The sequence below is a fragment of the Ambystoma mexicanum genome, chromosome 2p (assembly GCF_040938575.1).
Source record: "Ambystoma mexicanum isolate Mex_15411 chromosome 2p, UKY_AmexF1_1, whole genome shotgun sequence".
Classification (NCBI taxonomy): domain Eukaryota; kingdom Metazoa; phylum Chordata; class Amphibia; order Caudata; family Ambystomatidae; genus Ambystoma; species Ambystoma mexicanum.
This window is the reverse complement of record NC_090923.1, coordinates 1,298,124,962-1,298,151,879: the sequence shown is the minus strand read 5'-3', so window position 1 is coordinate 1,298,151,879 and position 26,918 is coordinate 1,298,124,962. Positions and strand designations below refer to the sequence as shown.

The 26,918-nt window shown below is 49.8% G+C and overlaps 1 protein-coding gene across 2 annotated transcripts in view; it reads left to right on the top strand.

Moving 5' to 3' along the window:
- Positions 1-26,918, top strand: part of USP42 (ubiquitin specific peptidase 42) — a 1,198,372-nt gene that overhangs the window by 402,964 nt on the left and 768,490 nt on the right. For both annotated transcript variants that reach the window (XM_069645631.1, XM_069645629.1), the window contains exon 8: positions 9,360-9,442. In XM_069645631.1, coding sequence (XP_069501732.1) covers positions 9,360-9,442 — 83 coding nt within the window. The remainder of the gene's footprint in view (positions 1-9,359; positions 9,443-26,918) is intronic.

Sequence of the window (26,918 nt, the reverse complement as noted above, 5' to 3'; positions counted from 1 at the left end):
GACGGGCACCTTCGAAGACAGGGTCCCCCTCAACGAGGTGTTCCGGCGGGCGATTCAGTGGTGGGGTTTTCTAACGCACCTCACGGCGGGCAAGGACTTTCAGACGCCGGCGTACCAGGAGACGGTGACGACGGACGCCTCCCTGGAAGGTTGGGGCGCCCACACCGGAGATCTCCACGCAAGAGGCCTCTGGCTCCCGGAGGAGAGGCTCCTGCACATCAACGTCCTGGAACTCCGAGCCGTGTTCTGGGCTCTCAAATCGTTCCTCCCGTCGCTCAAGGGCAAGGTGGTGCGGATCTTCACGGACAACACCACGACAATCTTTTACATATGGAAGCAGGGAGGCACCAGATCCCCAGCCCTATCCAAGGAGGCACAGGATCTGTGGCACTGGGCGGTCGCCCACGGGATGTTCCTGGTTCCCTTCCACCTGGCAGGAGAAAGCAACACCATTGCTGACTCGCTCAGCAGGGAGCTGCGCGCGTATCACAAGTGGGAACTGCGCCAGGATCAGGTGGATCAACTCTTCCGACGATGGGGCAAACCCCAAATCGACCTGTTCGCAACAGCGACGAACTCGAAGTGCAAGAGGTTCGCCAGCAGGTTTCCCCAGCCGAGAAGCATGGGCGATGCGTTCTCGTTCCCCTGGGACGGCCTATACCTGTATGCGTTCCCTCCGTTGCCGTTGCTGCTTCGACTCATCAGCCAGCTCAAGAGGTCCCGGTGCAGGATGATACTCGTCGCACCGGCGTGGCCGAGGCAGATCTGGTTCCCGGACCTTCTGGACTTGTCAACGTCCCCTCCCATCAAGCTGTCGGCGGACGCGGACCTTCTCTCCAGAGAAGGAGGCGCCATCTTCCACCACGACCCGGCGTCGCTGAACCTGCAGGCTTGGCTCCTGCAGCGCTAGAGTTTGGAGGCTACGATATACCGGCCGATTGCAGAGAGGTTCTTGCAAAGGCCAGGGCATCCTCGACTCTCAAATGCTACGGTCATAAGTGGAAGAGGTTCTTTATCTGGTGCCAAGCACAGAAGATCAACCCCCTACGGATTACGGCCCCTCAAGTGCTGCCGTACCTGCTATCGCTGGCAAAGGCTGGGCTAGCCCATGCCTCCATTAAGATTCATCTGGCGGCCATCTCCAGATATACCAGAACCACAGGACGGACGTCCCTGTGGTCCCATCGACTGGTAAAAGAGTTTATGAAAGGACTGTTCCGGTCGTTCCCGCCGGTGAAGACCCCGGCGTGGGAACTTAACATGGTGCTGACCAGGCTCATGGGGCCCCCATTCGAGCCGATGCACTCCGCACCGATGAAGTTTGTGTCGTGGAAGACTGCATTCCTGGTGGCCATTACCTCCGCACGACGAGTGGGAGAGATCCAGGCCCTATCCTGCAAAGCACCGTACTTGACTTTCCATGCCTCGAGGGTGGTGCTTAGGACGCACCCCTCCTTTATGCCCAAGGTGCCGTCGGACTTCCATCTTAACGAGCCCTTGGTGTTACCTGTTTTCTTCCCGTCTCCTTCGTCGCCAGCCGAGAGGACTTTGCACTTGCTGGATGTGGCTAGAGCGCTGAAGTTCTACGTGGACCGCACGAAAAGTTTCCGGAGGACATCACAGCTGTTCGTGAACTTTGGACCTGTGAATCAAGGGAAGGCGCTCTCGAAGTCTTCTATTTCCGGATGGCTCTCCGGTTGCATCATGCAATGCCACCGGTTGGCTAACCGACCGCTGCCAGGCCGTCCGAGAGCCCATTCGACCAGAGCGATCGCTGCTACTATGGCGTTCTTATCTGGTGTGCCCCTGCTGGACATCTGCAGGGCTGCTACGTGGAGGTCGACGCACACCTTCACGAGATTCTACTGCGTCGATCGGGATTCCAGGGAGGAGTCCAGTGTCGGCCAAGCAGTGCTGCGCAACCTGTTCGCCTAAGGTGAGCCTGGTGAGGAGGTAAGAGATGCTTAATGTTGAGTTGTTGTATTGCTTAATGTTGAGCCTTTTGCCACCCCCCGTGGTTGTGCATGTGTGTACTGCTATTTATTCTTATATTCATGAGCATGTGAATCCATGCCAGACCCCATGCTGGAGAAGGAGCAAGTTACTTACCTGTAACTGTTGTTCTCCAGCATGGGTCTGGCATGGATTCACATGCGAACCCTCCCGCCTACCCCTCTGCGGCTCTGCACTTGGTCATACTGCCTCTTCACGTGCTACCAAATCTGAAGATGGCTGCCAGAGGCGGGGCTTAGGTAGAGGGCAGTCATTGGCTGTGGTCAGTATGACACAGAGATCAGTGATTGGTTACTACTACGAAAGACAGATCAGAAACGAAACTGATACTGATTTTTTTCTTTACCGAGGATTCCCAGCCTGACGACGGGGAATATTCATGAGCATGTGAATCCATGCCAGACCCATGCTGGAGAACAACAGTTACAGGTAAGTAACTTGTTCCTTATATTTTCTCTTAAATTCTGGTAACTAAAGCTATCCAAATGAATACTTTGCAAAAATGTCAGAGCCCCGCTCATTGACATGGCTCAGTTAACCCATTATATGGGATATTTCCCACTCGGGAGGGTCTACAACCACCTTTTAGCACACCATGTGGCAACCAGGTTTGTTCTCGGTAGAGGGGATCCCACGTTATTGCTAATTTGTATTCTCAGGTGAGACCAAGACACTCCATGTAAGATTGTGACCATAGTGCGTGGCATGATTGTTGAAACATAGGTGGGGCCACGCGGTAGGGAGTGTACATGGAGTGAGGGATAGGAAATGGGGGTCCATGACACTGCTCAAAAAAGTTGTGACTCGTTGGAGAGACGCCATGACGCGGATCACAGGCTGTCATGAGCAGTTAACACCCATGTCTCCCCGAGTTGCTAATCGCATGTTGTTCACCTTTAGTTCCATATCCTTAGTACAATTTGAACATTGCCGTCTAGATAATTCCTCATGCATTGTATGTGTTTTGCTCTCCGGATGTTCTGTCTAGAGCAGATGTGAAGATCTAAGAGGGATGAAATACTATTCCCAAAACAATCCATATTAAATGAAGACCTTTGAATCGTTAACATTACCATTTGTGCCTGACCAGTGGCCTTGTTTAATATTTCTTTGTTTTCATACAATAAACCTACATAAGGAATCGCCTGAAGAAGAGGGTGGGAGGGGGACCGGGTAACAGCCTAGGCACAGGATAAATGGAGGATGTTGACCTTTGGAGGCTGCTAATGCTCTGATTACTTACCGGTAATCTTCTTTACTCCTAGTCCTACTCTTCCTCGCACAGTACTTACCTCATGAGGCCCCTGCCTCCGACACAGGACCTTCTTCTATTTATTTAAATCCCTATAACTCCTCCCCCACATCCACATCACTTAGTTTCATATTACCAAGCCGGAGCATGGGACCATCCCCGTAGGGAGGCTGAGGAGGTTTGTCAGTACTGTGACGAGGAAGAGTAGGACTAGGAATAATGAAGATTACCGGTAAGTAATCAGAGCATCACCTCCACGTCCACTCTTCCGCGTCCCAGTACTTACCTCATGAGGTATACCAAAGCAGAAACGGGGATACCAAGCAGAAACGGGGAATAGGTCCCAATGAGAGACAGACCCAAAAACAGTGCAGCAAAACACACACCCACTAACTCTTAATTCACATCCCCACGGACAAAACTCCAACCCCGAAGGAACCAACCCTCGACTGGGAGAAACTCAAGCCATAGCGGTTGATGAGAGCTTATACCAGCCCATGCGGCAGCCCTACAAATCTCTTGCAGAGAAACCCTCCTTGCATCTGTACAGGAAGCCCCCAAACCCCTGGTGGACCGCCCCTGAACGTGCACAGTCACAGATAGGCCAGAAGCCACATAGGCCACGGAGACCACAACACGGAACCACCGGCAAATGGAAACCACAGATGCCTTACGGCCAGCCCCAGCTGGGCCAAAAGTAATCAGAAGACTATCAGATTGCCGGAAAAGAGCAATCCTAGCCAAAGAGAACACTGCCCGCTGGACATCACTGTTATGCCAAGCCACCTCCTCAGGCGTTTTCGGATCATGAAAGAAGGCAGGAATAACCAGATCCAGAGAGGTGTGAAAACCGAGAAAGCCCTCTAAGTACAAAGACGGCAAGACGAAAAAACCCCAGAGCAACTTCCCCACCAACACCTCCCCATCTAAGTGACTATCAGAGTCCCCCAAAAGGAATTTAATTTAACAGCAGTAGAGGGATTCCTGAAGAGTTTATACCTATTACTAAATTAAACTAAATCAAAGGTTCTTATTCTAAAAGGGGGGAGGGGTTGTAAAACTCTACCCTGGTCTCTGGAAAATGGAAAGTTGGAGGTAGTGAACAAATTTGTTTATTTAGGCCTCACAGTCTATGATAAAGTCACAGGACCAGAATTGCAAGAAGATATGAAGGCTAGGTTCCTTGGGGCATTGGTAAAACTGGCAAGTGTTTGATGGTAAGTTTGGTAGAGATTCCTTTCTACCTGCTTTGAAGTTATACAAGCAGCAACTGGTTCCAACACTAATTTGTGGTGCCCAAACCAGGAGTCAGTTTGTAGATTGGTCAAAATTGGAGGGTGTCCTCTGGAGAGGTCTCGTGCAACTGCCTCAGTCTGTCCCTCTTGCAGAGATTTTGTTTGAACTGGGACAGCTTCCTATCCACACTATGGTGGATTGGGCTAAGCTCCAGCTGTTTACAAATATGATGAACCCTCCGACAGCTTCGGTGCTTGAGGAACTAAATTTGGTAAAGTTATAGGGTGGTTGCAAAGTGCTTAATGATTGGGTCCTAAACTGTGAATATAGGCTTTTATGCGCAGGAATCTCGCTTGATCAACTGGGCCTTACCCCCAACGTGGCTAAGTTAGCATGGAACAGGTACATCTGGTTAAGCGTGAGATCCACGATTATGGACGCTAAATGTTTTGGGGACCATTTTGTATGGTCTTGTAAGAGTTTTAACGTGCTTGCTCCCTACCTGAAAAAACATCCATCGAGGAGTTCAGGACTCAATTATTAAGAATCAGGTTGAATCTGGTACTAACCAATGAAACAGTGGGCAGGCGTCTCAATATTGTGCGAGATCAAAGACAATGCTGCCGCTGTAAGACTGAGATTGAGACTTTGAAGCACTTATGTGTTGAGTGCCCTAATTTGCTGGGACAAGGTTTACTACTGAAGAAGACTTGTGGAGGAGAATTTTAAATTGTAATGAATTGAGTTTGCGCATTCATGTTTTAGAATTTTTAAAGAATGCTGCAATACCTTTTTAAGTCTTAGTTCTCGGGATAATATTGTTTTATGATTAATGAATTGGGAATTTTGCATTGAATTACATAATTGTATGAATTGATTATAATTTTGTTGGTTATGTATATTTCTTTGTAATGTGTTAAAAGTACATTTGTACTGTGGAACACAATAAATAAATACATAATAAAATAAATAAAGGAATTTAATGGAGGCCCACTGAGAGCGAAACGTGGAAAAACCACCAGGCCTTTGTCAAACCCCTCCTGGATGAATTGAAGGATAGCGGGGAGGCCAGAACGCAGGGCAAGGATCCCAGACCACCCATACCAGTCTCAGAAATTGCCCCAATGCCTGCCGTACACCTTCAGAATGGAGGGTCTAAGAGCATCCATTATGGACTCAACTACAGGACCTGTGAACCCCTGAGATATCAGCCTAGACTGAGCAATAGCCACACTGCCCATTGCATCCGGCAGACTTCCAACTGCAGATCCCCTTGAAGGGGACACAGCCACTTCGGAACCAGCCAAGGTTCCTGGGATCGAAGCTCCAACAGAGAGGTGAACCAACTCTGGCGGGACCAGAACGGAGCTAACAACAACACAGACTCCCTGGACATTCTGATGCGCTGAACCACTCGGAGCAGGAGGGGAATAGGTTGAAAGGTATAAAGGAAACCCCAAGGCGACTGTACAGAGAGGGCGTACACGCCCCAAATTCGCTCTGCCTGAAACCGAGAGCCGAAGAGGGGAACTTTTGCTGAGGCCGATGAGGCAAATGGCTCTAGAACAGGGGCCCCGAATCTGACACAGATCTCTGCAAAGACCTGGGACGACAGGACCAGTCCCGCAGAGGAGGGAAACCGGCATCTGAGAAGATCTGCTCGAATATTGTCCACCCCCCCTGATATGTGAGGCCACCAAATACACCAGATGTGATTCCCCCCAGGTGCCTATCTGAGCCGCCAGAGCATTCAGTGACTGGCTGGAACCCCCCCTGGCGGTTGACATATGCCAAGGCTGTTGTATTGTCCGTTCGGACCAAAACCGCCCGACCTTCCAGCAACCCCTCGAAGTACGCCAGAGCTCGGAGAATGGCACACAACTCTCGCCAATTAGATGATCGGCGGCTCTCCCCAGATCCCACAACCCTTGAGCTGAGAGGACCCCCAATGTAGACACCCCCAAACCATTCCGCTGGCATCAGTAGTAAGAGAGGCTACAGGAGGAAGGACCATGGACACCTCAGCCTGTGGATTTGGAACCCTCAGCCACCACAGCAGGGTGACCCGCAGCACTGGGTGCACTGAAATCAAAGCTTCGAAAGCTGAGATGTCGGGAGCCAGTGGGAGAGAAGATAAGACACCAGGGGACGTAACTGACGATGGGCCCAAGGAACTAGAAAACATGCAAGACGCCATGTGCCCCGTAACTTCAGCAACAGGCGAGCCGAGACATACTGCCGTCTGAGAACCCTGCCCAGAACAGCCAGCAAGTGACCGACCCTCACTAGGGACAGGAACACCCTCTCCATCCTGGTGCAAAACAGCGCCCCAATGAAAACTAGATCCTGAGAAGGCTCCAGCTGAGACGTCCGCCAGTTCACCAGCAAATCCCATTCCCGCAATACCTAGCAGACTAAAGGGAGATGAGGCAGGACAGCCTGCCGACAGGACTCCTCGACCAACCAATCATCCAGGTAGGCAAAAATACCGCACTCCCTGCAGATGTAAATGCACCACCAGGGGAGCCACCTGCATGGAGAACACTCCGGGAGCCGATCGCACCCTGTACGGGAGCAGTCGGAACCGAAAATGCTGTGATCTCATCCAATCCCCCCTGCACAACATCCAGTGAACGTTCCGCAAAGCCGCCATGTCTGTCCAGACGAAGCAGTTCAGGCCTCGAGACCCATAAGCAGGTGACACATCCTAGAAGGCATAGGGACCGGCAACAACCGCGAGTAGAACACTTGACCCCGAACAGGGAGAGGAACGGGCATAACCCACAACAACAATTCGGAGAGAACAGATCCCATGGCCAACTACTTGGTCCGTGATCTGGGTACCGAAGTCCTAACCATGCAAACCTGGACAGGAGGTGAGGAGACAGGAACGGCAACTGATAACCTCTCTGGAAGGAGCCCAGTACCCAGGAAGCCGAACCCCACCGGTCCTATACACCTCAGAGAAGATGAAGACAATGAGCCAGGGAAAACCGCCAGTCACTGCACTTGCACCAGAGGAAAATCCCAGGACGTTGAAGGAGGCCTTCGCCGCAATATAACACCATGCTTGTCAGCCCACAAAAAGATCGGACCTATCAAAAGGAAGATACAGGACAGCCCGGTAGTCCAGCAGACCATGGCCCCCTCAGCCGACATAGAGGAGCCGCCAGGCTGGCGTCAATGGGCAGAGTACTGTCACAAAGCGGGGCAATGCAATCCATCCCGGATAGCAGATACCAAAGGCAACCCCATACCTGGGGTATGCCTATACCGGAAACTCACTGAAGGGACAGCCCCCTCCACCGGCTCCAGGGGCTCTGAGAACCCCTTTAAGCACAGAAATGTGCCACAATCTGCCATATTACTTCCACACGTCTGAGAGGAGGTGTGAAAACAACTCGCCGGCACCGGAGGACCTAGGCCCTATAAGACACTGGGAAACCCCCAGCATGGCCGTTACTTCCATGATGCATTAGCAGTTTCCATAATTCCATGCTGGACAAGGGAAAACAAATCAATCTCCCCCGTCCGTCCCCCACGCAGTACAGAGGAAGAGGACAGGACAAGGTGCCTGCGCCCCTCGCTAGCACATACACAAGCACACCACTAACTCGCCACCTGTATACACAGCACATGACTGAGAAGTTGCTTGAACCCTTCATCATGTAGCTGGTAGCCCCTTGCTCTACCTGTCGAGCTAATGGGTACCCCTCCAGAAGGCACCAACCAAGAGGGAAAAACCAAACAAAACAAACCCTTAGGCAACGCTGCATCAAACATGGCATGTTGTTGCACGACCCCAATGGCAGGAGAATCGGGGCACAAAAATTCACAAAGCCCCCAACTCCTTACCGCATCCCGGGCCCTGCAGGACCTGGGCCATGATGTCCTCGTGCTGGCCTGCAACCTCGCAAAACAAAACCGGACGAGGCACCAGCCTCCGAAAGGCACACCAAGGAGCCGGCATGAATGGAATGCCAAGATGGCCTTACCAGCAGGAGAGGGGAAAAACAGCAAGCACAGAGCCCTCCCCCACCCCCCCCTCTTTTTACCTTCCCCCGGGCCCAGCAGGACCCGGGACACAATGCCCATGCTACGGTACGGAGCCCAGCAAAGAACCGAGCGAGGCAATCCCTCTCAACCGGGACCCCAAGCCCTGCAGGGGTCCCAGGAGCAACGCTGCACCCGAGGGAGCCGAAGGCCCCGCCAAACAGCCCCCACCCTCCAACCCCCTCAGGGGGCCAGCAATTGGTATGGATTGAATGAATGAAAAGTTCAACATGCCAGAGGCAGGAAAAATTAAACTGAGTGACGTGGATATGCGGGACAAGTTATAGGGATTTAAAGAAATAGAAGAAGGTTGTGTGTCGGAGGCAGGGGCCTCATGAGGTAACTACTGTGACGAGGATGAGTGGAAGTGGAGGTAATGTCTTACTTGAAGTGCCTGTAAAGGTGTACACGCCGTGTCTGGTTCTGGCACCTGTGTTTCCATTAGTTTGCAATGTGGAGTTCATTTTTGAGACCCGATAGTGCAAAACCCACTATGGTGGGTATATGTGGTCTTCACTCTTGGTCTAATACGTATGCATTAAGAACGCCATTGTAGTTAAAGAACAGTAAACTAATTATCACAGAAAATTGGAGATCCTTGCCCCCATTCAGAACTTAGACAGCAATTTCGTTTTTGCGATGTAATGCACAATCTCTGCTCTAAATAGTCTACAAATATAATATGTCTACCACTAAAATGTTGGCATCATTTCATTTCAAACTATAAATGCCATTTGGTATTCACCACCGTATATGTCTTGTTCGCGTAGTTTATTGCACTACTAATGATGATTTTGTTTTCTAGACAGCCCAAAGTGTAAGCAAAGCTCTGGAGCAGTTTGTGAAGTCTGAAGAACTCGATGGGGAAAATGCTTATAAATGCAGCAAGTAAGAAATTCACACCATGAATTTGAATAATATTTTGCACTGTTTTTAAAATTCCGACTTATTTATTAAAAGTTCCACTTAAGAATGTTAAAATTAGAAGCTGTTTACAATATTGTTCCCAAAGGAAGATAGACTGTCGGAACGAGACTGCTATAAGAATGTATACGTTCTTGTTCGTTTTCCATTGGCCTTACCCTTAAGGACATAGTTGCTTTTGGTGATAACATTTTGTTTGTTTATAGAAATGCACGTCTTTTCACATATCCGGTGTAATACTCCCATGTATCTGTAACGTGACTAAAATTTGAAAATAAGAAATCTTGTTGGGTAAAAATATTTAGTGTTCACCTTCAATGTGTTTCTGTGGATAAATGTATAGATAGGATCTGAACAGGGTTCGTTTTTTGCACTTTAGGGAAGTCTGCAATTCTTATCTGGGAGAAATAAGTCATTGGCATACACTTTCCTCGCACATTCTGAGGGACACTGACATACATTTTTCAGCTATTCGAGCCCTCTTTCTTAACTGATGACCCTAAAATCAAAGGATTTACCCGTTGTGGTGGAAGGTATTTTAATTTACTATCCAATTCCCATTATTATTTAGGCATTTTGATGATCCAGAAGCCAATGCATTTTCAGATATGCAAAGTTGGTGGGGTGGTTCTGCATGTGTGCGAAAACAGAGTGTGGCTTACAAACACCAGGAATTGAGTTTGATGACCAGACATTTCAGAAAGTGCATTAAATAATCCTTATTCAAGGTTGGTTTCTAATCTGTACCAGGTGGAGGTGAAAGGGTCTTGTCACAGTTCCAATTGATGTTGAAATACAACAACCCAGAGTGTGAATATTTGCAGTCCCCAGACGCTCCTGTTTGGCCTGTTTGCTTGCATTTACTTCCTCCACAGTTTTTCAATGTTTTAATTTCTCTAAAGTTTAACGCCAGGGACGTAATTTCACCAAAATGCCACGGGTAGTATAAGTGACATCACATGACCCTTGATCTCTGATGACATCACAGGAAGTGATGCAATTTGACCTCACCCCGAAGTGACATCACGGGAAGTGATGGAACACGACCTTTCACCTCTTGACAAAACGGGAAGTGGCATCACCTAGCATTGTTTCTAAGTATGCAAAATGAGGTCTGGGAGCCCCTTTACCGAGAAAAAACACAGCCAAATAACCTGTTATAAGTACACTATGAAAAATATGGTTACGATTTCACTGTAAAGTGATATACATTTCGTACAAGAATGGATCACCATATGTATCGTTAATATTAGTGCTTATAGGCCCATATTACCAAATTACTGTCAATGCAAGAAGACGTCCAAGGCCAAACGATAATGATGCGTTATTATATAGCACTTACCCTTAAGCACTTCATACAGAACAAATATACATACAATATTACCCAACTTGTGTTGGTACTCATTTATCAACCTCAGCAGTATGAAAGGCTGAGTTGACCTTGCTGGAAGTCGAACCTGCAGATCACGCACACACATTGCAGCAGTGAGTGCTCAACCCACTGAGCTATCTTGCCGACTGTAGCTATCAGAAAACCAGCCACTCCTGAAACAAAGACCCACATGCTGCTGGCCACAGCCCAGCAGCCTCAATTGAAAAAAAAATTCTAAAAACATTTTTAAGCATTTTTTTTTTAGGGGTAGCTAGGGAGAACTCCGGGGTTGCAGGTGCGGCCCCAAACGACTTCCCTGTTTAACGTTTCTCCTTCTGCTCGCAGAAATCAATTTCTTTTGGCTCTCTTGATCACCTAACCCTCCTTGTTAGCAGACTCAGGTCGTGCAAAATCTACTAGCTCACTGGCTAGGTCTATTGTATGAAGGGCGAGTGCCATTTGCATGGTACTCGACCTTGCTTGCGAGTATGGGGATATTCAAAATGTCTACTTAACATCTGCTGCAAACAAAGCCTGTTTGCTGTAAATTACAAAAGTTTCACTGTGCATAAATGGTCTTTGGGTGACAGCAGTCCACCAAGTATGAAGTATGCTTATCGTGATGTGCACAATTTTACAGAAAGCACTTGTGAACATTTTGTCACGCGTCACCAAGGGGAAGTTCATTTTGCTTGGGTGGAGTATGTAAACTAAGGAACTCGCTGTCAGGATGTGCTGTAACATTCTAGATAGCAATCCCTCCACATCATTATGCGGGAGGGCCGCCATTGCGGGCCCGTCCCAGGGAAGTGACGTTTGGGTTAGGGAGGGGGCAGGGAACGGGGAAGGGCAGTTAGAAACTAGAAAAAAATAAAGTAAGACGTGTTGGATGATCCCGCTGTCCCACGTATCATTGGGAGTTGGGCTGGGGGCAAAGAGGGGTGAAATAGAGAGTCCACAATGGCGACGAGTGATATTGGTGAACCCAACACAGTGGCAAGGTCTGCCGTTGGGCAGTAGAGCGCCTCGGCGTACCTCACGTGTTTGGCCCCTGTAGGCTGCGCTTGGCAGACGGCCCGTGGCACCCAGCGGTCGATGGAGCGACACGCAGGCAAGCAAGCACCGCAGCGCAAGAGCAGTGCAGCTGCAGACCATAGCCCACAGCCACAGCAGCAGCGGAGACTGCGACAGCCTTTTAGTGGGTCGCAAGGCAGCCCAGCTACATGTCGAGCCACAGAGCCCTTGGAGAGCAGCGGGAAGCGCAAGGCATGCGCCCCGACCGTGGGGTAAGGGAAAACCCTAGACAGCCGAATTATGACATGAAAGACAGATTCATTCAGTCCACAGGCACGTGCAGGGAGGAAGGGTGAGCCCCCCCCCCCCACTCCCCCCAGAAACGGATGACAAGGGGGGCTCAGAGAGCACTCTGCAAGGTGGGTGAAAATCACAGTCCACAGAAACAAATTAAAAGAAAAAGGAACCAGGGAGGCACAAGACAGACCTGGAGGGGGGACACACCCTGAATAGTCACTCAACCACCACAACCACAGCAAAAGAGCCTTGGAAGATCCTCGTACTAGATTTGAAGCGCCTGTTAGCCACTGCACCATGTCAGATCCAGTTGCATCCTCGTCAAGAGAAGATGGGGCAGCCGGAGACGACGCCAACCAGGCACCAGCGGCAGGAGGAATGGCGCAAGTTATGCACATGCCAAATCCGTTCGATGTGCGAGACCCCATCAACCTGGGCCCCCGATGGGCCATATGTTTAAGAGATTTCAAATTTAATGTAGGGGCCATAGGTCTCACAGATGATGCCAGACTAAAAAACACCCTGTCCATGGCTGTTGAACCGGCAGTCAGGGATATTGCAGGAGAATTGCTAAACCTGGACACTGCAACATATGGTGAATTACACGGCAAGGTATCGAAATATTTTGCTTCCCACACCAACATTGACTATGAGCGTCATGTTTTCCACACGACCAGACAAGAAAAGGGTAAGTCACTTGACAACTTCGTGATGCACCTCCGCATTAAACTTAAATACTGCGAATTCCATCGGTACTCCTATGAGGAGGCCTTAATATCGCAAGTAATAGCGGGCTGCATATCCCAATCCTTTAGGAAGCAGTTGTTACAGAATCAAAGGTCATTAGAAGAAATACTGGCTCTGGCCAGGATCGAAGCAGCCGTAGAATCGCAACTTGACAGTCTAGGCAAGATAGCCATACAACAACATGCGATGAACCCAGAACTAGTCAACAAGCTAGCTACCATCGCAAATCAAGGTGGAAAGTGCTCAGACTCCGCATGCTACAGGTGCGGGTACGAATATCCACACGCAGGAGAATGCCCTGCAGTGGGCCAGCAGTGCGCTGCCTGTGGAGGGATGGATCACTTCAGGGCCGTGTGCAAGAACGCACCTGTGTCCACAGTAGGTAGACAGAGAATACAAGAGCGCAGAAGAAGCTCCGCCAAAGCCCACCAGGCATCAGACCAGAAAATGACCCCAGAGCCCTACGGAGAGAAGACAGGGATCATAGAAGTACGTATGCCCGCGAGGAAAGAAGGTCTTCAGAAGGCTCGAGACGCAGTCAAAGAAAGCCGTTTGTCAGATACATGGAAATGCGCTCACCTTCGAGCAGCAAAACCCCATCGTCCGAGGACGAGCTGTCATGGTTCGTGCTCAAAATCCCTTGGATCTGATGGGCCCATCCCAGTCACTGACTCCCATAAGGGCTTATCAAGCCCCAAAGGAGTGTCCCAGAACCTCCTGGACTCTGGCTGAGTGACTACTTTATCTGAAAGGCAGGGTGTGGTAAAGGGACTACTTTACCTGGAACTACTTGCAAGGCTATTTAAGCCACGCCCTGCAGGCAGAACATGCTTCGCGTTATTCTGCACTTCTGCAGCGTAATGCTCACCGTGTCTGTCCTGTCCTCGAACTACTTCAGCCACGCCCGTCCAGAAATCCATCCATCGGTACCTGAAGAAGAAAGACAAGAGAACCAAAGTCAGTACAGCAGCAAAGGCCTTACCTGCAGCATTCTATCCATCGGTTGCTCCTTCAGCCATTCCCCGGACCTCCGCACCTGCTGAAGGGAAGGTATCCGCTCAGGCATCTAATACTCAGCCGGGGTTAGCATTCTTCCGGAACACCTCGGAGCGGTTATTCCATTCTTCATTCCGGAGCCGCGCTGCTTCTGCAAAGAAGGAAAAGAAACAGCAGGTTAGTCAGGCACGGAAGGGAAAACAGTTATTCAGACATTCAGCGCCACACTCTTGCGCTACTACTCACCTGAAGCAAATCTGCTCAGCGTTTTAGGAAGAGTTGATCCTCCATTCAAAAATCCGCTCGAGACCGCGCCTGAAAGAAAAGACAAAACACAGATCAAAAAAGGACTTGGGGAATAAAGACTTAAAGCATCTATATCAAGCAGCCATTGGCATAGAGACTTACCTGTTTGAACTGCGCCCCTGCTAGAGATTGCAGGACGGAGAGCCTACCTTACAAAACTCTTAAGACAAACGCCTCGTGGGGTGATAACAAGGGAGAAGTCGCAGCAAGCATCATCATCTGCACAGTGCCACGCCAGTGCAGACATCTTTCGTGCAGCCACGTGCTACGCCCCTGTGGAGACCAGGTGAGCGTGACACGACCAGAGAAAGAAAGGGTATGTCTGGGCTCTCAACAAAAAACTGCCATCCGACACAGCCCCATCCTCACGCTGCAAGTAAATGACACACCTCTAGAATTCCTCATTGATACTGGCGCCACAGTCAACATCATCAGTGAGAAGGCCTACAACTCGCTGGCCTGACCACGGAAAATACGTAAAGCCACGGTAGACATTTATACCTACGGAGCAACAACACCTCTGCCATGTAATGGCACCATCACGGCCTGGTGCGCACACAAGACACACGCCGCGAATATTCCACTGCACATATTGAAGACAGAGGACAAAAATGGTTGTATTTTGAGCTTCAAAACAGCGGTTGACATGGGCCAAGTGCACATCTTATATCAAATAATGGCTCACAGATACTTCGCCAAACCGGAGGCGGTTGAAGAAGCTTTCCCAAAACTGTTCAAAGGTCTCGGAAAATTGAAAAACACGGAAGTCCATTTGCACATAAACCCCGAAATCCCACCAGTGGCTCAGCACTATAGGGGGATACCTGTGAACATTCAGAGGCAGGTGGAAGCAGAATTGGACAAACTTATCAAGTTGCAAGTCATTGAACCCATCACTGGTCCAACGCCATGGGTATCACCCACAGTCCCCATAAAGTCCCCAGACGGGTCGATACTCCTGTGCGTAGACATGAGGAGAGCAAACGTGGTGATTGAAAGAGACATCAAGCACCAAGAATCACTGATATGATTAATCTCCTCCATGGGGCCAAGGTATTCTCAAAATTAGACCTGACGAAAGTTTACCATCAAATAGAAATTAGCCCTGAATCAAGATACATCACAACATTGGTGACCCACCTAGGACTCTTTCAATACAAGAGGCTCAGTTTCGGCATATCATCGGCCGCTGAAATCTTTCAGGAGGAGATTCACAGAGTGATCCAGCACGTACCAAACTGCCTAAACTATTCAGATGATGTAATAGTGTTTGGGAAGACCAAGGAAGAGCATGACGTGGCCTTACACCGTGTGTGCGCTGCACTGGAGGCAGCAGGCCTCATACTCAACAAAGACAAATGCGAATTCGGCAAAGGGTCTTGATATTTCGGCCACATCTTTTCAGACAAAGGTATGCATCCGGACCCAGACAAGGTAGCTGCCCTCAACACGGCTCTGCCCCCCACAAACACGAGGGAACTGCGCTCCTTCCTTGGTTTGGCCAGTTACTGCTCAAGATACAAAAGACTACGTCACAGTGAGCAACCCCCTGCGGCTGCTCACTCGCAAGGATCAACCATTCGAGTGGTCTAGGGACTGCCAGCTCGCATTTGAGACCATTTGCAACGCCGTTGCCAGGGCAGAAGACATGGCGTATTTCAACGCTCAACGGGACACTGAAGTTATTGTCGACGCCAGTGCCGTAGGGCTCGTAGCCATTCTCACTCAAAGGGACCCGGCTGAGCCATCAAACGTCTTCATAGTGTCATACGCTAGCAGGTGACTCACACTCACAGAACAAGCATACTCCCAGGCGGAGAAAGAAAGCCTGGTGGTGGTGTGGGCCTGCGAATATTCCCATTTGTTTCTATACGGCAAGGAGTTCAGTCATAACCGATCACCAGGCTCTACTCACCATTTATGGCGACCCCAAGGCAAGGATGCCTCCAAGAATCGCAAGGTGGGGGCTGCGACTCCAAGACTATACATTTGTCATCAGACATCGTCCAGGCAAGGAGGATAATCTGTTCGACTACTTATCCCTTCACCCCACAGGACCAGCATGTGCACAGCCCTCCATAGTGGACACATGCATCAGTTATGTGCTCCACCACCTGCAACCACTCCCTGTAGGGTGGTCAGAAATCATCACCCAGTCGGAACAAGACCCAGCCCTATGAGTAGTCAGACAGTGCATACAGGCGGACAAACGAGCGCAGGTGAAACAGGCAAAACACGAACCTGAGGCAATACGGGACGACATCCGATGGATAGACCAGGTCAGAGATGAACTCCCAGTCGTAGAAGATAATGTCATACTGAAAGGCTGCTAGGTTATGATACCTGAGTCACTCCGGGAGAAGACGGTCCAGCTGGCGCATGAATGACACAGGGGGGTTGTGGCGACCAAGCGACTACTAAGGCAAAAAGTGTGGTTCTCGAGATTAGATACCTTAGTGGAAAAACTGGTGGGGGGATGCACGACATGCGTGCAAGTAGCCCCACCCCCACACCCGAACCTGCTGCAAATGTCCCCACTACCGGAACATGTCTGGGACAAACTGGCAGTAGACATGTTTGGACCTCTCCGGAATGGCACATATGTGCTAGTACTAATAGATGACCATTCCCGCTTCCCAGAAGCGCAACTTGTTGAGAGCACAGCTGCCACATTTACCATCCCAGTGCTTGACCGCATGCTGTCTGCATACGGAGTCCCGAGGATTATAAAGTCTGACAATGGCCCACCGTTCACCAGTGTGGACTTCCAAAACTTCGCAAAATACATGGGCTTCCAACACAGAAAAATAACCCCACGGTGGCTACAAGCGAATGGCATAATGGAGAGGTTCATGGCCAACATCAAACGGACCCTACAAATAGCCACCATATTAAATAAGCCATTCGAGCAAGCCCTCTACCAGCTACTGAGGGAATATTCACACACCCCTCGCAGCACCACAGGGGTTTGCCCTGCTGACCTGATGTTCAGGAGACCCGACAAGACTACCAGAGAACCCGGGTCCGGCACCCTCAACCTGACTAGAACAACAAGCAAGGGAAAAGGAGACAGTGGAAAAAAGGAAAATTAAGGACACAGCCGACGCACGAAGGAGAGCTCAGGAGTCAACCTTGGAGCCAGGAGATCAAGTGCTAATACGGCAACCGAAAGGGCAAAGAGAAGACGCCACGTTTTCACCTGAACTGTTAACGGTGACACAAAGGAAAGGAAACATGATCACCGCAGAGAGAGAAGGTCACTCGTCGACGACACGCAATGTGTCATACTTCAAGAGAGCGGTGGCCCCGCCTGAGACAGCATGGCAAAGGGACGACGACAGTACTGAAGAACGATGGCATGATGAATCCTATCTCGGAGACGGTGAAGCATTCGAAGGACGACCGAGGGCACAAGTAATAGTGGCCCCTTCCACCCTTTGCAGTCTTCAGAGATCACAGAAGAGCCGCATGAAACCCCAAAGACTCATTGAAGAGATGGCGTAATGGACGCAGGTGAATAAAAAGGGGGGAGATGTCAGGATGTGCTGTAACATTCTATACAGCAATTCCTCCACATTGTTCTGCGGGAGGGCCGCCGTTGCGGCCTGTCCCAGGGAAGTGACGTTCGGGTTAGGGAAGGGGCAGGGAGCGGGGAAGGGCACTTAGAAACTAGGAAGAAACAAAGTAAGACGTGTTGCATGATCCCACTGTCCCGCGTATCATTGGGAGTTGGGCTGGAGGCCACGAGGGGTGAAATAGAGAGTCCATACTCATCTGCCACGGCTAGTGGTATTTTTTTTAATTTGCGAGGCCTGAGATTTGATCTTTTGTATTGATTTATTGATTCATGGCTGTCCATAGCTCTGACCCCTCATTGTTCATAATCCTGTTAGTCACCTTTGTTCAGCAACTCTGGTCTACTTGGCAGTGTCTCTTTTTCCTTTTCCTTTGCCCAATCTCATTTGCAACCTTTACTCGCTATTTGCTTCTAAACTCTGGAATTTTGTTTTCTGTTCTGTCCCCTCAACTGCTACGTAACTCTTTCTTTAGTAATTTGTTTTTCTGTTGCGCCCTGTTTCTACTATTTTGATCCTTTTTTGCTTAATTTTTGTTTTGGAATTATTGAACTTCGTGAATGCGTACAGTTGCTTGTAGAATATGACTTCAGATTATTTGGCTCACATGGGAGCTTTGTCACCTTAATCTAGATTGCAAGACCTGTAGAAGTGGATCCTGTAATTGGGACAATTGGATCCCAAAGCCATTCATGAAATTCTAGAACATCAACAAGTTGAAAAGTTCGTCTGGTGGATGGAACAGTCACAAACAAAACTTAATCCCATTAGCCAAAAGGATTTGTACACACTTTGTTCCTACATCCCGTCCCCTTTCCTCCATACTGATGGGTGTCCCGTGGGACGGGAGCCTTCTGTTCCGCAAGAAGAAAGCTTCCCCTTTAAAATTATTGCATGCCAAGGAGTGCCGGTGCGGGCCCGTTGACTCCACCCAATGGCCTCGCCCGTGAGTCCTTTTTACTGCTCAATGGAACTGGGCACTCTATGGACTGCTCCAGACAAAATGTTTTCTTTTCTGCGCTTCAGCTTTCCCCTCATGAAACTTATTTTGGTTAATCTACTTATACTGTTATCCTGCTGCACCTCAGGCTTCTCTGCCATACCTTCGTCGTATGCTGGTGATAACGGGATTCACCTCCTGCATCTGGAGCATTCCGGCTTCAGACATGCACAGTGGCTGCTTGAGGTGTTTGACCTCCAACCATGTCTGGAACGCTTGCCCATCGTGCTTCGTCCTCTGTTACCAAGTGCTTTCTTGACAACTTAGCCGGTAGAGGTATCTCTCCTGTACTTCCCCCTCCAAGGTCAGTCAAGGAGCTGGTCAATAATCACTGTCAAAGAGGTTCACAAATCACTGTCACAGAGCTTCACATATCACTGAGGCAAGAGTGTTATTTTCTCAGGCACCCCAACGTGGGAACTCCTTCGCTTTGACTGCCTCACACCGGAGGGTTCAGTCTGATCCTACAAAACCAACCGGGGGTGGCCTCGAAGCCAAAACGGCTAACATCGGCTCTATGACAGAGGATTCTTCTGAGCCAAGTACCGGATTACGTTCTGAGGTGGCTAGCGGTACTGGCAATCTCCTCATTGAGGGTACTCCTCTACCTCTGGCCGTATGCTCGAGACTCATGCCTACCCTACGACCAGGATACTTGACCTAAATCCAGGTAATCAAAGGATCTTGTGTCCCTAAATCTACAGGCCTCAGTACTCACAAAATGGCAGATCAAAACAAAATGACACCTAAGGAATGAACCCGTAAATCAAGGGAGCATGTTTGCACTTGTCCCAAATTGACGCCTTGTTGCTGGTCCGGACCCCTGTCGTCGACCCAGGATCACCTGTCCAGTTCGTCAATGGGGAGATCTGGCTACAAGGTCGAGGAGCCTGAGACTATGAATCTCCAGTCCCGTTTCCGCTGACAGTACAACAAAGGGCAATTGTGCCTCAGTCGGGCAGGTAGTCCCAAGGACTGGTGCACTTCTTATCCGACTTCAACATCTTCACCACCACCAAGGACCTCCAAGGCATGAACAAGCCCTACATTGTCATAGATTACTCTTCTCCCAGCACCTCCAACCGCTACGTGGACATGAACAACAGCCTCCCAGGCTCAGACATACGAGGGCAGATTTATTTCGCATGTTTCAAACCCTCATGAAGACTCGAACCATGACAGTCATTTAATGGTATTATTATTGGGATGATTCTTCTGCCGCCTGCATCTCCAGTCAGTCTGCCAACTCCGGTCATGTCCACAGCGACTATGCCTACAGAAACACCAAGCCTCCTTGAGGCTCTGAGACCTGCCCCCGAGCAGCCAGCAGCTCTGCAAACCCCCCAGCAGCCAGCTGTTGCGACTTTTGACCCTAACAATGCGCACCTGACAATGATTTATCATCTAGCGAGGCAAATGGCGACATTTCCCATTCGACTAAAGCCTTCTATGACAGGGTGCTGGGGCTCTTGTAATTCCTGTGGTCCCCACTCTGGAAGAACCACGACGGAAATTGGGTGTGCTCTCTGGGTTTCTGATACGTACTACAGATCCAAAAGATGCCTTAGCCTAGGCTAACAAAATCTGGCAAAAGCTGCACACAGTGCAAGCCACCAATAGGAAGCTTGAGGTGGTCTACAGGCTTCTGGCCTTCGAGAATGTATGCCTCAACACTCACCCACACCCTGTCTGCAGTGATAGCTTCTGCCTTACTCTGTGCTAAGCCTTACAGATCTGGTGGCTCTGTCTCATCATCAGCCTTATTAAAAAACAAGGACAAACATTTGGAGGCGTACGGTCGCAAGGTATACACCAATGCATCCCTACACTTAAGAAGTTTGAAAAGTTGGAAATGAAAGTCAGACACAGGTTGGCCATGTTTTTGGATTAAAAAAAAAATAGTTTGGGAAAAGGCCTCTCTGACAATGCCGTAAGTGGATTTTCCCTATATGAATCAAAACTGAGGATCTGTCGATGTCGGTATGTCAAAACAAACCTGTCCTGTGTCAAAAATTCTATCCTGATCCTCACACTACAAACTAAAGGTGAAAAGGGAATTCCTCACCTTGGAAGGTCGCAGAAAAGTGTTCATAAGGAATAAATGATTCAAACAAAAGTTCATCAGAGAAAAAGATTCTTGGTTTCAGAGGGTCGTCCCTTTCCCCTGGATTCGTCCTTGCACCTTGAGGCTTTTTCATACAATAGTTCCTTGGGTCTTCTTTAAGCCTACCACCACACTTGTACACAAAACTGTTTAGCTTCACAATTGCAAATTAGGTGGTTTCTTGTTTCTTGTTTACCACAATCCTTTCCAATTGCTTGGTATACTCTCCTGCCAGGACTTCTGTTTTCACACACTTGGAGCTTTTGCCCACTCCACAGGTCCTTATATACAAGGTTGCATAAGGTGTATCCCTCCGATAGGTTATCCTCTCTCTGTTTTTCTTAAATATTTGCACTTTGCACATCCACACATTAGGAGAGGGGTTAGTTGTAATTTATATTCTCCCTTACTCCAACCCGTCCCATTTCCCCCATACTGTACGGGCTTCCCACACCAGGGACGGGAAAGGGGACCTTTTTCACCAGACAAAATTGTGTTCTGCTTTAAATTTAGATGCCCGCTTGGGCACAGTCCTGGGAGCATGGGCTCCCCTGACTCCACCCACCGGCGCCACTCCTCAGTCCTCTTTTCTGCATCGACTGGAACGGACCGCTTTCACCAGCGCTCCTGGGTTAGGCCTCTGGCCTTGTAATGCCACGTGCTCTTCTTTTCTCATTGTTGTTTTCTCATAGCAATTGTCAAAGATAATACTCTGTCCTCTGGTGCCAAGCTCCTCGACCTGCAGGTTTCAGCAGGTGTCCGGCCTGCAAGGGTTCCTTACCCATGTCGCATCTTCACGCACTCTGCCTCCGGTGCCTTGGCCCCGACCACAGTTGGAACGGCTATTGTGCGTGCAACGCATTGACCCTGCAAGCTCAGAAAAATCGTTTGGCCAGGTGGAGGGAGCTGTTCGGAAGATCACCTCCAGAGGACATCAAGACATACGTGAGGAGGAAGACCAGGCCCAAGGTAGGTGTCCTGTTCTCCCCCGCAAGGGTGATTCCCAGGGACACTCCCAAGTGGGAGGGGCCTTCTAGGCCCTAAAACCAGCAAACAGACTGAGGCTCCCAGAGCTACCGGCCAACCGGACGGGGGGCACAAGATCCTCCTGGTCCCACGGCTGAGTGGCCGCAAGGCTCTGGTACCGTGAACCTCTGCAACAGGCTTTGCTCTAACACCGGGGTCGTGCCCAAGGCGGCGCCTATATGCAGCAGTTGCACTACCGGTGTCATGGCCGAGGGCACTCTGCCTCCCAGGCCTCGACCTGAGGGTGCACGGAAAGTCAAAGCCTTCACTTTTAAGCATGCAGGCGGAGACTGGGCCGAGCTCATCAGGCGAAGCAGGCACGTGGCGCGGAGCATGACAAAATGGCCCCCAGGCCAGACAAGATGGCGGCTCACCCAGAGCTGCCTCCTTCTGGAGAGCAGGCATGGGAACGTACGTCTAGATGGGACTGGACAGCGCCAGTTTCCTGGTCCATGTCATACCCGACCACATTGGCACTGGGGCGATACACAGCCCCCAACTTGGTGCGACAAGGACCGGCAAGACCTCAGCAGCCACAGGGCCCGGCTCCTATGCCCCCAGGCCCTTCAGCTGCATCCAAGGATAAGTTCCTTTCCCTCATGAAATCACTGCAGATGGGAACCATTCTCAAGGGGGGTCATCAAGGGGGGGTCATCAAGGTCATGCTCCCTCCTGTACCACCTCAGGATATGACGGTGTTACAGACCCAAGGTTGCAGTTCAGCCCTTTGTTCCCATGTTCACACCAGTCACAGTGGCTCGGCCTCCAGCGCAGCCCCCGGTACTGCTAGTCAGCATGCCTCAGCTGCCAGCACCCCTCTGACAGCTCCTGACCTGCATGACACAGCGGTTGACACGGACGAGGATCAGGATACTTGCTCGTCAGCTAATACTTTCCACGAGAGGCTGGCGGGTGTGGCAGAATACCTGGGGATCCCGCAGCCACAATTTTTTTTAAGTATAGCCAGTCAGCGGGGGGCTCACTCATACTGTCATTGCACCCCCAACCTCATTCCTCTGTTATAGCTGCGGCCTGCCGTTATTCCAAACCGCAGTCTTCATCTGCCCCCACATCAGCACTCCTAGGGAAGGAGGAAAAGCTGTTGGCGTCCTACGGCAAAATGATTTACTCTGCCATGTTCCACCTGCACCAGGCCAATGCTGATGCAATGTTGGCAACAGCGAATCAAAAGGCGGGATATTGCAGACTTCCTCCTAGAGCTCCCCATGCATAGTCTGGCGCGATTTAGGGCTGGGTTGGCAGTGGTGAAAATTGTAGCCCAGGATATCATGGCGTCTACAGTGGCTCACATCGACACTGCGGGTAGAGCTATCTGTATCGCCACTGATATGAGGAGGACAGCTTGGTTTAAGGCGACCAAGTTTAACCCTGATGTGCCGCAGTGCATTCACGACCTGCCATTTGAGGGGGGACTTGTATAGCCAAAGTCACCAACGCTTTGACAGAACCCATACCTTCTTTGGCTTTTGGGGCTTTCAGGAGCGACAAACTAGACACCCCGACCTGTCTCCAAGCCAGCATAGGCGCAAGCAGCACAAATCCTCTCACAAGGGGTTTTTCCAGTCCCCCTCCCAGGCAGCAGCCTCAGAGGGTAAAAAACTGTGTCATCCAGATCCACAGGTCTTCGGTGGGGGACAGGCTTGCCCTTCACATCCATTCCTGGCGGGCCACATTCGTGGATCCCTGGATCCTCTCCGTAGTGTCCACAGGCTCCCGTCTGCCAATTCCTCCATTTCTTCTTTCCTCCCCTTCCACATATTTGGACGGCAACTCCTTTGGCGGAAATCTGCTCGCTCATCGCAAGTCTGGTGGTGGAGGCGGTCCCAGCTTCACAGCGAGGCCTGGGCTTCTGTTCCCGGATATTAGCCATTCAGAAAAACAACCAGGCTGGCCTGAGAGTTGTTCTAGACCTCTCTTACTTGAACCTTTCCCTACCCCTTGAAAAGTTCAAGATGGTTACTCCAGCACTCATCACAGAGACACTGTCTTGGGGAGACTGGATGTGCGCCCTGGATGTGATGGATGCTTACCTGCACGTCCCAATTTTGGGGTCCCCTCGTTCCTTCCTGAGGTTCAGGATCATGGGCTTTCATTTTCAGTAGAAAGTACTCCCTTTTGGCCTCAATTCAGCACCGAGGATCTTTAAAAGATTAATGAACTTGGTAGCAGTCTTGCTCAGTGGGGAGGGCCACCACCTTTATTCATACCTCAACGACTGGCCAGTCCGAACGGAATCTCACGTGGCTGTACAGCGCATAGCTTCAGCACTTATGCACGTGCTACACGATCTGAGGTTCTCTATCAACCTCAAGAAGTCGCAGTTACTCCCCACTCAGTCCTTAACATTCCTGGGGCTAATATGGGATACAAAGGTGGAGAGGATCTTCCCCTCGGCAGACAAGATTACAGCAATCAAGACGGTCACCAGGCATTTTCTCAGCAGACCAGTGACCTCAGCATGATGGTACCAGCACTTGCTTGGAATAATGGCAGCTTGTCTCCTGGCTGTGCCGTACACAAGACTCAAAATTAGGAGGCTGCAGCTGCATTTTGAGGAAGCTGTCTCCCAGACAGTTCTAGTAGCATACCACAGCACCTACACCTGGACTTGGAATGGTGGAGTGCAGACCAACCTGTTAGAGGGCAGACTGCTCAGGCAGCCTTGCCCAGAGATTACCATTACCACAGACTCGTCCCTAGAGGGAAGGGGGGCTGCACTGGACAACCACAGAGTCCATGGAGTATGGTCACGACAGGAACAGCTGGAACACATCAACTAGCTCGAGATGATGGCCATCTGGCTTGCGCTCAAAGCGTTCCTCCCCATTGTCAACAGAAGGTCAGTCTGCATCCAGGCAGACAGCTCCCCTCCGCTCTGCCGGCTGGCCATGGAAATTTGGGAGTGGGCACTGTTGAATCAGCAGTCCACCTGCCGTGGGAGTCCAAAATGGAGGCGTCTTTCAGAGATCCCCTGCCTTCCCCCAGTGAGGAAGCAAATTGAGGGCACCTCCTATTCCTGGTGGCAAATAGGTCTACCTGGGGGTGGCCCCACCTGTCGATCCCCCTCTGCTTCGTTCAACTGCCACTCGTAGTTGTCAATCCCCAGCTTGCTGAGCCTGTCCGCAGAGACGGAATTGCCTGTATCATTTTATTAATTAATAAAAATAAAAAAAGACCGGGTTTTCACACCCTTACCAAATGACAATTCATCACACCATCACTTCCGCTAGATGGGTGAATGAGCTCCAGGCGTTGTCATTTAAAACTCTCCATTTGGTTTTCTCCAAAGAGAAAGTGATGTTGAAAAAGAGCTTCCTTCCAAAATGGAACTTTGATTTTAATCTCTCTCAAAAGATTAATCTTCCTGTCATTTTACTTCCACCTCACCCTTCCAAGGCAGAGGAACATTTCTATAGGGTAGTCCCAGTGCGCGCCCTCCACTACTACATCTCGCAGACAAGAGAGACTAGGAGAGCTGACCAGATTTTCATTGGTTATGTTGATCTGGCAGGTAAGGATGTGCCTGATGGTCTCAGAGCTCATTCCCCTAGAAGGCTAGCTGGCACCTATTCTCTGCAATGTGGAGTCCCTCTTCTGGACATTTGCCAGGTAGCGATGTGGGCTTCTTTGCACACTTTAGCAAAGCATTACTGCTTGGATTCTGTCTGGTTAGGGCACTCGTTTTGGCAGGGCTTGTGAGAAACCTGAGGGTATTCTCCCAGTAAAACCTCAAGAATCCCTTATTCAGGTGGCCAGGACATGGCCATTGCTGTTGGATACAGTTCCTGGGGGTGGGTGTGGGATGATCACCTGGGTAAGGGAACCCGGGGTTGGGCTCTGGGGAATACCCCAGGTGAGACGTGATATGTTACTGGGCAAGAAGAAAAGAATGGAGAGATCCCTCCGACCTTTGTGGGCTGTGCCACAGTTGGCCCCCTTTCTCCTATAAAACTTCCCGCATTAAAATCTACCAAACAAACCCCATCTGGCAAATCCCCTAAGAATACATACCCTACTATAGTTGAAAACCACACCTCACAGAAACCCTGCTTTCCCTGCTTCTATCCGAAAACTCTCAACCATTCTTTTTCACGCCCTACTGATTATTCTTTTCCGAACACTGTCTACCGTGACAAAACACTACCGGTCCCAGATTCCCCTGTGTTCCTTTCACGATCCCAATTTTTCTTGTATGCCTCACAAACCCCAACAATCATGTCCCTCTGATTATCATTTTGCAAATTCCCTGTCAGATGTAACCAACAGCTACCATTCTCAAAAACCATATAAAACCTACCCTTTTGAAATTCCCACGAACACCAACACAAGGAGTTTTCCTCCATGTAACACCTCTTTCCCTTCCAACCCTATAGGATACCCATAAACTCTATCACCTTCTTTTTCCGACACAAATATATTTCCCCGACATAACTGTTATGACTGATTTTCTATACTCTGGACTGGTGGACAGATGTATAGAAGGCCAGCCTATATTGTGACAGGAACAACTCTGGGAAGCTGCAGCCAAACCAGTTTAGGTAGCAGTGACAGGCAGTCTAGGCTAAGTTCTTCAGAGGGGGTGATCTTGTAGAGGGTCTACAATGAGGTCATACAATGGGAATCACAGATTACACTTAGACAGGATGTATACAAATACTGTTATTTATTTATGGCCAATACACACTATAGAAAAATGACTACTAGCAGATAGATAGATCACACAACACTATCAAACTAAATACAGATATACATTCACTTTGTTATAGGGCATAATACATATCACAAACTCCCAAAAAGGAAAGGTTAGACAAGTAGTATGCACAGAAAGGTCCCCAGAGATGATCCCTAACTAAAATCGTCGAGCCCTAAATTGCCTGTGGCCCTTTTCCCAATATTCAGGTTACGGTTCCACAGAATTTAGGATGCAGGAAAAAATGCAGGTAGAGTCTCTGGGGTCCAGTGAAGGGTTCTTAGGGTTAGGG